This window comes from Salvelinus fontinalis, chromosome 16, assembly GCF_029448725.1.
Source record: "Salvelinus fontinalis isolate EN_2023a chromosome 16, ASM2944872v1, whole genome shotgun sequence".
Classification (NCBI taxonomy): Eukaryota; Metazoa; Chordata; class Actinopteri; order Salmoniformes; family Salmonidae; genus Salvelinus; species Salvelinus fontinalis.
Genome location: NC_074680.1, coordinates 15,763,558 through 15,776,147, shown reverse-complemented (window position 1 = coordinate 15,776,147; position 12,590 = coordinate 15,763,558). Strand labels below are relative to the sequence as shown.

The window sequence follows — 12,590 nt, the reverse complement described above, 5'->3', positions numbered from 1 at the left end:
AGGAGCCTGCCTGGTCTGGGTGGGTGAAGGATGGTGCTCTCACGCCAACTGCCGATACCCTCAAAGGGTCATCATCGCATTGACTGAAGTGGAGCAGAGGGCTACAGCCACGCAGAAGACTTGAAGAAGTTATCATCTAGAATCAGATTGAGGATCAGGTTATCCCAAGTTCAATCTTACTAAAATCGAGGTACTGTAAAAGTTCCCTTAATGGTCGGTTACCTATCTTAACCATAGAGAGACAAAACAGACCTCGGATCAGTGAATAAGGGCATATTCAATGCACATCCCAAAGGGGCCCAGTGGTTTGGCAGTCAGTTGGATGATGAATGAGCTGTATGGAGTCCATAGAATACACAGTTAGAACTGATTGCATTCCCTAAAAAGTCAGATTCAAAAAGAGGGTTCAGCCATGAGATAAAATGTCAATGATGTGTTAACAATGTAAGCCCATGTACGTATTCAGTGGAAACAAGGGAGAGAAACTACTCTGTCAATCTAGGACTAGGCCAAAGACAGCGCAAATTCAAATCTAATACTACTCCGTTTCAAAACATTTAAAAGGGAAACAACTGCTCAAACAGCATATACTTCTGACTAATGTTGCTCCATGTTTGTTGTCTGGCTCAGTGACTGACTGGTGGATCGCTTACCAACTACACAATCGCTCAGTGTGGGAAATGATAGCACACGGGGGCAATGTTCTGTCCAGACTATCTACTGAGATATTAGCATATAAAACATTTTTCCTGTCCACTCACCACTGACACAGAAACCGTGGACTCTCTACTGTTGACTGGAAGGAATCTAGAAAGGCAGAGGTGGGGTCAGAGTTTGTCAGCTGGAAAAGCTACAGAGGCAAATCCAGCTACTGCTTTAATAAAAGGTTAACAATAGTCATGCATACTTCAGTTCAGTGAGGATGGACTTGATGGGCAGAAAAGCACACAGTGATATTTTCCACTGATATCAAAGCCATATGGGTGGATTTCATCAGACAGAGAATACTGTGACCTGCTATAACAGCAGCAATATAGAACAACCACTAGCCATATAAACACACTGCAGACTTTATAACAATTGGATCATTTGTAACACAAAGTACAGTGCCTATTCAGCAGATGTTAATGTAAGTAGCTGATTTTAAAGTAATAACTCGTCTAAGGTTAATGCAAACTGACTGTGTTGATTTTCTAAAATAACTTTCTTCATACCATATTTACAACATTTTCTTTGGCTCTTGTAGCTGACTCTAGCAACCTTGCCAATACGTTACAAGATCTATGAAAATATCATCAGTGATCAGATGTTCTGCAGACCAGTATCAGCAGACCCCATAAGGAACAACAACATTACACTGGCCTGGAGGACTGTGAACTTGGCCCACATTACAGTAAAGGACACAAGAAATGCACTCTGAATTAGCCCTGGTAGTTCTATGTGTTTCAGGCCTTTCTAATGGTTCAAGGTATGTTCCTTGGAGTGATCACATGCTCAGTTGTACTGAATGGAACGTGTCAGCTCAACGCAGCTCAAAGCTATTCCACTTTCTAAGAACAATGAATCTCGAGAGGAAAAGGTTACAGAGTATTTGCATTATAGAGGTGATGAGTAAGGAGAGGCGAGAAGTGAACAAAGTATCTATACTGTGACTATGTGGGCCAGCCAGGATGCATAGAGAAAAATATGATTACGTTTCTCACTCATTTCTCCAAAATACCTGATCCCTTTGACCGCAACCCTTTGCTCCCACCCCTCCCTTCCTTTTATCCACTAGACACGATGGAATGAGGTCTATAATCTCATCCCCTCACTCAGTCTCTGATTAATGATGGACACAAATAGAGTAATCTTCCTTATGGATGTAAGACGATAACACAAAAGGTGAACGTGTGAATCTCATTTGATTAAAACAGGAATCTGTGATAAGAACATCCACACATAACGACAGTAAGGCCTACACTCCATCCATCAGATAGAACAGCACAAATCGGAAAAAAACAACACAAAATGGCATTGAGTAACGGATGTGATAAGAGAGAGTAAGATTGAGTCTGCGGCCATAGAACTTATTACGTTTCATAAGCTGCAAAAACTATTATCTAAACGTTCAGGATCTAATAAGAAGTCTAATGTATGGTATCAGTTGGATGTGAACATCTGAATGTGGATCTGTCGTCTGTAGTCTGAGGCAAGGCCGTTCATACTGTATGTTATTATCTACACTGATGTGTAAAGAAGCACAAGGAGGACGCAAGGACACACTCTTTGAACAAATAGTCAGTCCTGAGAATGTTCTTCAAGGACCAACTCCATCTCTAGATTGCTAAGAGTTAAAAACCAGACCAATGCATGGTAATGGCAACCCCATAATGGACAGAGACAGTCTGCTTGCCACCAACACAATTTAAAGAACAAACAAATGGAGTCAGCAAATTACATTTGGTTCCACTGGTTTGCTCTTGATTTTCCAAACTTGCCTTTGCATCTTTCTTGCCAGTGGTACATAGGCAACCACTGTTGATTGATGCAGTCTATATTTCAGTTGTTCAAAGCCTCTTCTTATGCAGGAGCCATAACCCAAAGTCATTACCGACAGCCACAGTTGTCATGGAAAATAACCTGGCATATGCATTGCATCGTGGATGACTTTGAGAGGGATAAACCACTGAGTGGTTCAGTGTTAGTGTCGCCAGTGAGAGTACACCACAATGTAAATAGCTGATGCTACTAGACCGTGCACGCCAACCGGAGAAGCCTCACTGCTGCCGAGCATGCTGCTGTGGTGCTTAAAACTCATTCTGTGCACAAGACACAGATGTCTGCAACAACAACAAAAAAACTGTCACAAAAAGTGTAAACAGACAAGTATGGCACAGAAATGGCAAACACTGCCTGCAATATAACTGTCTCACTGTTTTGAAGAGTTCATTTCAACTTGCAACCAATGTTCCCTCTAAGCTGCGCGCTCCCAGGACTGCCCCGCAGAAGAAATAACAGCCTGCGCAGAGAAACACGAGATTGAACGTCACTCAACTTTACAGGTACCCCCTTAGCTATCAACATTATCAACGTTTCCCTTTACTGTGGGAATTGTGATCGAATCAACGCAATATTTTCCACTTTCAATGCAACATAACATTTTGTTGAAGGCATTGGAGTATGGAGTGGAGTATGATTTTATTGCATTGACAGGCTATACTCAGCCTGTACTCTACACAGATCGGTACGGCCAAACCAATCAGAGCTGCAGTAGGATAATATGCAAATAAACCATTGCCATATGTGCCATTCACTTTGAACTGGACTGTGTTTACAGAATGAGCGGTCATGAGTAGAAGTGCTTGTTTTGAGATGAAAGCGAGAGCTGCATGTAGCCAAGTGTGCACATTTGTTCATATCTTAAGCTAGTTAGTGAGATATTAGCCCAGTTATAGATCATTTGTAGTCAGCAATGGGGGAATGATTGTTTCCTGCAAGAGCAGAAAACGTGTACATTTCTACGTGTACATTTCTAGACATCTTTGAAAAGTGAATCAGGTAAACAGCTTTTTTTTCTTAAAGGGGCAGTGTTGTATTTTCAGATAGCCATAATTTGTCTGATTCTCTGTCATTTTATTTTGTAAAGTGGTTTCTTGGATCAAACACAACAACATTTTCAGTCACCTCCATGTCTGAAGGACAAGTGGATAAACAGGTTCATGTCAAGCCCTGCATGTTTTTTTTTCAAAAGTCTCATGGAATGTAGACCTATGTTGAACACCACAAATCAAATCAAATCACACACATTGGCTGCTACTGTAGGCTGAATGATAGAACAGCTATTTCCATGTTAAACTGTTATGGGATGCATTTTCTCCATTGTTTATGATGGCAGGCCACGCTGGTAAGCCTACATTACGATCAAATAGCCACAGTAGCCTACTTGACCACTGTCTGAAGCTGTAATTTAAAGCTGGTCCCGCTCAGTGTTCATAGTAAAACATGTGCTGGAAGTTGCACAGAATTTTCACAGCGCTCAAGTTTGCACTCAGCAGACCTGAAATTTGCTCAGTGCCAAACTATGCCACTGATTTGTTTAGCAGTATGCTTGGTGGACTTTACAATCTTTCTTGAAACTTGGAATTGAGAAAAAAAAAGACAACTAAGCTTTTAGGTTTTACAGTGAATTTTCTTTCTCTTGCTCAGGCCTACTTATCGCATTTCACTCTATCGATATGCTCATAGATATTCAGTCTGTCATTATGCATTAGCTGTAGTAGGTCGAGTGTTAAAACAAGGAAGGGTTGTGTAATTACCTTTTGGTCGACTATAGAGCAGACCAGGTCTTTGACAGCAGACAGCGACATGTCATGGTTCTCCAGGTTCACCATCTCTCTGGTCAGGCCAATCTGGAGGAGGAAGGACACTCCATGGAAGGAGCTGCGGGAGTTAGTGGGGCTGGGAGCGCTGTGAGTGTGACTCCCGTGACTCCCGTTGGACAGGCGGCTGTAGAGGGGTCCCGGGGGGCTCGGCGATGGTGAGGGGGTCAGAGGCACGGCTGGGATTTGTGAGTGGAGGTAGGCTTTGGGAAAGGACGGAGGAGCTGAGCTGCTGCAGGCAGACATTGGGTTTCTTCCAATGGCAGAGATGATGATGCAAAATGTAAAGTATTGTAACCGTCAGTGATGCCTTTTTAAATCAGGCACCACTGAACTACTAAGAACAGACACAAGTCTGAAGAAACACTCAAGCCTCATTCTAGGAGACATGAAATGCAAGGTCTTCAAAGTATCACGAGCACTGTTAGCCAATAGTCAAACTTTCATCCCCAGTGACTTCTCAGATGCCTGGCAATCAATTCACGGACAAAGCCTGATGATTCCACTAAATGGCTTTAGCTCTCTCTCTAAGGCAAGAGATGTGTGCAGTTTGCACTGCTGAGATACTGTGGATGCTCCAGTCGTCCTCGATCGATTCCCCAACGCTCACTGCAAGAGGCGGTCACCATTCCAAACTTCATGTTCTTGAATGGTGTCCCCTCACAGTACTAGAGTCACATATCTGCCCTGGCCACAGGAAACCTGTCACAAAACAGATACAGTACATTTAATGGTGGTAGAATAGAATATGGTGACCGAACTGAAAAAAATCTGCAAAACAAATCATGACCTCGAAGCTGTTTACACTTTCTGAGTAGGCTATGCTATAACAATAAGTGATGCAATTCACGAGAAATATGCATGATCAGGTTTGGTTACAATAAACACATCAAATAATTGTAATTGTAAAATTCGATTATATTGTAAGCAAGTACAAACAATGCATCATGTTTAATAACTTCATCTGACAAATTAGCGACATGGTGTAGTTTACCATACATTACGGAATGTTTTCTATTTATCTATTCATCATGCACAACCAACATCTGGAATCAAGGCTTTTCAACATCTGGACCATCCCACTTTCGATTGAATTGCTGGCAGAAGACGACCTCATGTCCACGAATGCCAGCAACACAAGTTATACAAGACCTGTTTTTGCATAACAAAAGCTTGTTGAAATATTATTCGATATCCTATGAATTACCCTAAATATTCCAATCGTCCATAAAATATGTCTAAAACATCATTGGCCTACTTACCTCCACTTTCTTCAAAAGGCGTCGTTGGATTCATGGCCAGTGGACAGCATAAACTTCTCCAAAAACTCCAACAATCGAATCACACAGAAAAAATATTCAAGTTCATTCGCCTTTTTCTAAATCATACAAATGAGCAACAATGTAACCATATGCATTAGCAGGATTGTCTAAAAGCGTGCTAAGAATCACAACCGAGTTCTCTAATTTTTGAAACTTTCTCTTGTCGCCTATTCGTGGTTGCCAGATTCATGCGCATCTTATTATCCTTCCAGCTGTGACTACTCCCACTGTTCTGAGAGAAAAGGAGAGAAAGATTCCTGGGGCTTGAAGTTCTATTACCTATTTGGTGCTTTGGGTTTCTATCGGTGAGGATAAATCTTCAAACTACAATCTTACATGCAATGGCGTCTCGAAAAAGTTATCTTTACATTGCGCATGCCTCTTTCATCTATCTTTTCCGTTATTCGGGTTATGCTGGAGAGAAAAAAAACAGGAGTTACCCGACGTCAATTGCTTCAGTTCTGAAAATCAGTTGCCAGCAACGTAGAAAAAATGCCATCATCCTCTATCCCTTACACTGTTGTTGCACTGTTGCGTCTAATCTTTTAGAGAGGGTGGTGGAATACATTTACATTTAAGTCATTTAGCAGACGCTCTTATCTAGAGCGACTTACAAATTGGTGCATTCACCTTATGATATCCAGCGGAACAACCACTTTACAATAGTGCATCTAAATCTTTTAAGGGGGGGGGGGGGGGTAGAATGATTACTCTATCCTATCCTAGGTATTCCTTAAAGAGGCGGGGTTTCAGGTGTCTCTGGAAGGTGGTGATTGACTCCGCTGACCTGGCGTCGTGAGGGAGTTTGTTTCACCATTGGGGTGCCAGAGCAGCGAACTTCCTCAGAGGTAGGGAGGCGAGCAGGCCAGAGGTGGATGAACGCAGTGCCCCGAATACATCAGCATATCATTTCTTATCCAAATATGGAAATGACAACACATTATGGATGTATAGATGTGTAATAACTCTAACACATATTTCATATATCAATGTTCCCAAATAACTCGAAATACATAATGAAGTACTATGTTACCCTGTATGCCCTCAACAATACATTGGGGTTATAACAATGTTTTGTTTTTGCTTGTACAACATTTTACTTGCCATTTAAAGCACAATCTTGAAAACATGAAACGATTTCTTTCACTTTTCACCAGTGAGATATAACTAATTAATCTAAGAATTGTCTGTCAGGGAAGCAATACCCAATGCAACCAGAATACATAAAACAAGTTAAGGCAGAAAAACGGTTGTTATGATTACATGATACACTACTTACACGGCAGGGCTGGTGGAGGAAGAGGACTATATGGACAAAATATCTGAATGACCGACTGGCGTGAATTTCTTTTTACAACAGACTGAAATATGGGACCAATGATATCTCACACTCTCAGAAAAACCTACATGATCTTTAAGCTTTCCGTGATGAAACCTCAGTGTGGAACCTGTGACGTTGAGTCAATACTGAGGGAAAGAGGGGTCTATCTTCTGGGCCCAGGCCATCAGTCCCCCACAGATGTTCTTCGCAGTGACACAGTCCACCTCAGAACCTGACATTCTCTCCAAGACCTGAACTGCCTTCTGGGAGTCATTACCCAGCTTACAGATCACATAAACTGCAGCAGGGAAACACAAACGAATCAAAATGAGTAGTAGCAGCTTCCATTTCCTGGCTTCTCACAAGATTACGACGTCTGGCTGGCTATGCGAGACTACGTGAGTTGAATGAATAAAATGGGTAGGGAATATTCTTTGTTTGATGCTTGGCCAGAAGCAGAGCTATTGCATGGTATTTTAATTCATATTCACTATTAGGTGTGTTATGAACATGATATGACTTCTTTCACTCTTGAAACTTAAAAGGGTGTCATGTGTACCAGTTCAACTAAATTGTGTCAACTGTTTACAGAACAGAGTGTTTCCCAGAAATTGGCCATTAAAAGAGCTCATTAATAGCCACATATACACAGGTTTGCTGGTAATACACTCTGCTGAAATAAAGACCATGATGAATATTCAATAAAAAGAGACCGATGACGGTATATTTTTGTATTGGAAAAAGGATCACCTAGCAACTCCATCAACCCCCGTCATTGGCTGTCCAAAATAAGCGAATACCCTCGCAGGACAAGGCTACACAGACTTAATTAGCACTCAAATGACTCCTGTTTGTTCAGTGAATATGGAGCCGCTCCATAAGCCTAGCCATTGAAGAGGCTCTGCATGTTGTGACCTGCGGAGCTAGATGGAGACCAGATCAGTCATGTTACATGGGACCTGGGATGCACTCGACATCTGCTCTTTCACTTGGCCAATTCTCTCCTTCAGCACATGGATGTGTTCACTGTTGCTGTTCTCTAAACAGGAGAGAGGAATGTCTAGCAATGATATACGGAAATAAATCATTTTACCATTGAATTGAGGACAATTATTTGATTACTAATTCAGATCAGAACAGCTATGAAAACACAGTGATGACAGATGTAATTAATGGAAAGAAGTATTAATATCCTCCTAACTAACTCCATATCTTGCTAATTGTATATAGTTAATGGAGTACAATGCCCGGAGGGTATTCAGCCAGCAGAAGGATACTGAGGGAGGTGGGCAGGTAACATATATCCACCTCCACTAGAGGGCGTACGTCCAGCAGGAGATGAGCAGCCGTGTTGTCCACTATAGCTTTATTCTCCTGGCAATAGAAAGGAGAAATTCTAATGTTTGTCAATGGTCACCTACAACACTTCACTTTGTTAATGACAATGTCAGGTTTAAAGGTCTGCGACATCAGAATTGAAGTTGCTAGTTTTCTGTGAGATGACACAAAGATGACAAACTGCTTTGGAGAATAACTTTTCTATAACTACATGCATAGTGCAACTGGTTGCCTTTTTTTGTTGTTGAGTTGGGTGGAGTAAGCTTAACGTTTTGTCACATTATTTCAATTATAGGAAATAAAACGTTTTCCCGACTCCAGGCCTTGCACAATCACTATTATAGGCCAATCAATCACGATCTTCATCTCCTTTCTCTTAATGGCTCAATTCTTTTGAAAGCTGTAATTTAGCAGAAATCCAAACAACCATTTCTGTCAGCGCCAACAAAAAAAAAAAGGTTATTATTTTCCGTAGAATACGTACAATCACGTTTTAGTCATTTCCCATTTAGGGTTGGGTCAGCGTTTAGATTTAATCTGGGTTTATGAACCCAGAATCACAGAAAATCAAATCAAGTGTAATCATCAGTCATTGACTTGGACTGAAATAGGTGACGATACTTATTTTGGGTGCTGGTACTGTTTCCATTTAGGTGCAGGAGCTCCACAATACTTTTGAGCTAATATTCTATAAGAGGAACAGGAGCTCAAGCAGTAGAACATTTGAGGTTTGGCCCAAGTCAAGCATTGGTAATCATGCAATAATCGTCAAAAAACAGAAAGTCACGGACTATACTCTAGCTGCACGGATACCCTCTGGTCTTTGGAGAGAAGGTTTAGTTTTCGACACTGAAAGAAAACCCAGAAAATATTAGGTAAATATATTCAAAGCCAACACTTAAACAACATTTTCCTATAATTAATGGAAAATGGGAATGTTATTTAGCTTTTGTAGTGCAGTAAAGTACAGAAAACTCCTTTTGACATTCAGCGTATATCTCTGCTATTTATCTGAATTATAGATAATGAGCACATTTTCCTGGCCCAACAACATTCCATACGCTATGTGTATTTGCTAAGGGGTTTAAAGGTGAGTGATAACACTTTTGCCAATTCAGATTTAATTTAAAATCCCCTTTACTTTAAAATGCTACCCCCTTTACTTTAAAATGCTAACCCCTTAACAATGAATATGAAAGATCAATGCTTTGCCCACAGTGCCCTCTTTTCAGTAACCCCTGACCTTATCTGTGGCAGCAGACCCACAGAACTTCTCATAGTCCACTAAGTGTGTGACAGTGGGAGTTCTCTCCACACACAGCACAGCTGGCCTGCTTGGTCCGCAGCCTGATGGATCGGAACTTGGCATCCTGGGCGTCAAACATCAACAGCTGTTGGCCACAGGAAGCTGTCACACTGAGTCAAGGAAGGGGCTCCTGTCTGACTGACACACATTACTATGATTCACAGCATGACCCACGTCACTGATTTAAAATGGTCTTTGTATATTCAGAAACATACCTCAAAGGTCCAGCAAATCTACAGAATGTCCTCTCTTTTAGTCTAGCTTTATCAGATGGGCATGGTAATGAAGAAAAACACCCCTTCCTTCCCATGCTACACTGACTCATTCAGGCTTTCATTCATCCAGTCAGCACCATGACTAAGCATAACGTGCCGTTTCATTGTACAGTAGATAAGCTGTAGTGGGGCTGTAGTGGGGCTGTGGAGTGACTCAGGGAGCTTTCACTGGGAAAGATACAGTCCTGTCCTGAGGCGATCTTCAGGACCTCCAACGCTTGGAAGCATCCCATGATCCCTGGCACTGAGACAAAAGAGTGAAACGTCAACAGTCAATTCCTTTCTCTATGAAAGGGTGAAGACATGAATCAGAAGAGAACTCAACTACTCCTAGGACCCCTCCGTCAGAGCAGTTGGTCACTTTCTCCGGGAGTGGAGGCTTTGGGTACAAACACCTGTAGCAGGGGCCTCCACGGTAGTTATACACTGTCAACTACAGACACAGACAACAGGGGTTACTATACACAAAGGATGAGTAGCAATAAACACATGCCATTTACTAGTCAGTCATTTGTCAGACATTTATGTAAATCTAGTATGCATGTGGGGACTTAAATGTAGAGACTTAAATGTAACTAGATCCTTACCTAGCCCTCCATTCTCAGGGCACTGGCAGATACTAGGCGCTTGCCACTGAGGACACAGGCATCATTTATCAGATAGCGGGTGGGAACATTATCTAAACAGTCAGCCACAATGTCGTAATTGAGGTGGATAATGTCAAGGAGTAAAAATGCAGTGATTTTGCCTCAGAAAGTCAGTGTTATGCTAATTGTTTGACTCTTGGATTTGATTACACAGAAAACCTGTGTGACAGATAGTAAAGTCTCTTATTTACTCCCTGTAAGATAATATAAGGCTCAAAGCGGAGAGGGAGGATACTGTTGGATGAGCTGTGAGGTGTTCTCTGGAGAGAGCTGGAAGGTAGGGAATTATTCTACTGTGGAGTTCAACCTGTACACACATAAAAAGGACAGACACAAGGCCATTCACATTAAAACCAAACGACGCTGACCTATCCCACCCCTTATATCTAACTAATTTTGGAGAGTAAGAAAGTATTGAACAGAATATTGGCTGGCTAATGTTATTTTCCTCTGAATATGGAAATCCTAAAAGGAGCAATGAAAAGTTGAAACAATAACAAAGTGTTTTCTCCACCCCTGTTTTGGTAAAAAGCTGAGGGATGGGGCTGGAGAAATGTAACCACTCTTAAATTCATACACAGAGCTATGTTTTGAGGCTATATAGTGTTTCTTTACGTTTACAAGCTTATATTTTGGGTTCTGATAGAGGACGACAGTTGAACTAAGAGGCATTTATACGTTATACTAAGAATCAAATGGGTACATATCATTAATTTATAAATCCCAAAATGGACGTAGTAACTGCATATTTTCCCTTCAACATTCAATTGCATTACCATTAATGTACTGTATGTTCACTCTAACAAAAAAGAGGGGGGACTATAGGTTATCATAAGACTGCTAAACAAGACTGCTAAATAGCTAATAAAATGGCTACCTGGACTACCTGCATTGACCCTTTTTTTGCACAAACTCTCTTGCACTGACTATGCACACACACTGGACTCTACTCAGACATATTTACACTGACACCCAAACACACACCATATACACCCACACACACATAAGATGTGCCCACATGCATACGGACGCCACACACAACACACACTGCTACTCCACATATACTGCTGCTACATCTCAGTCGAATATCTGTCCTGTTGCCTAGTCACTTTAACCCTAGCTATATGTACATAGCTACCTCAATGACCTAGTACCCCTGCACACCGACTCGGTTCTGTTACTGCCTGTGTATAGCCATGGTATTTTTACTCGTCATTGTTATTCGTTATTCACTGTGTATTTAATCCTCCTGTCACTATTTCTATTTTTTCTTCTCTATCTTAAACTCGGCATTGTTGAAAAAGGATCCGTGAATAAACATTTCACTGTTAGTCTACGCCTGTTGTTTACAAAGCATGTGACAAATACATTTTGATTTGATCCGAGAGCAAGCCGTTGCTGTTTGGGTAAACGGCACCACCTAGTGGCTATAGCTATGATGTAGAGTTTATTCACAGTACTGCATCAGCCTGTGCAGGCCCCAGTAGCCTCCTATACCTACCTGACAACATGGGCAGCAAACTGGGCCTTGGCCTGGCCCTGGCTGTCCTCACCATGGAGCACCTGTCTGTGCAGGTTACTCAGCTCAACCTCGTCATAGTCCAGCAGACCCACACGCCCTGGGGTTACAAAGGGATGAAACCATGTTATAACAGTGTACATACACTTCGAATCCAGGCTGTATCGCAACTGGCCGTGATTTGGAGTCCCATAGGGCGGTGCACAATTGGCCCAGCGTCGTCCGGGTTTGGCCGGTGTAGGCCGTCATTATAAATAAAATAAAATTCTTAACTGACTTGCCTAGTAAATAAAGGTTAAATAAAAATGTAATTAGTATTGCATATCCCTAGAGGTTCAAAAGTGTATTACATGTAGGTCTACCTAATAATTTGTGATATGCCAAATGCTATGTTGATTTGTAGTGATTCAGCTCCATGGAGAGGCTATATCTTTGGGTGTACAGCATTTGAATCATTGACCATGACTACAGGTATAAGTTACTGATATTCTCTCTCCCCAC

The 12,590-nt window shown here is 41.6% G+C and overlaps 1 protein-coding gene across 7 annotated transcripts in view; it reads right to left on the bottom strand.

Moving 5' to 3' along the window:
- Nucleotides 1-12,590, bottom strand: part of LOC129812701 (serine/threonine-protein kinase D3-like) — an 84,912-nt gene that overhangs the window by 63,500 nt on the left and 8,822 nt on the right. For 3 of the 7 annotated variants that reach the window (XM_055864512.1, XM_055864514.1, XM_055864515.1), the window contains exons 4-8: nucleotides 12,072-12,189; nucleotides 10,806-10,877; nucleotides 7,091-9,750; nucleotides 5,624-5,688; nucleotides 4,299-5,063 (exon numbers count right to left, since the gene is read on the bottom strand). In XM_055864512.1, the coding sequence (XP_055720487.1) occupies nucleotides 4,299-4,607 (309 nt within the window). In that variant the 5' untranslated portion in view covers nucleotides 4,608-5,063; nucleotides 5,624-5,688; nucleotides 7,091-9,750; nucleotides 10,806-10,877; nucleotides 12,072-12,189. Of the gene's footprint in view, nucleotides 1-4,298; nucleotides 6,368-7,090; nucleotides 9,751-10,805; nucleotides 10,878-12,071; nucleotides 12,190-12,590 lie in introns of those variants that run through there. The other 4 variants (XM_055864508.1, XM_055864509.1, XM_055864510.1 and 1 more) reach the window with 4 other exon arrangements.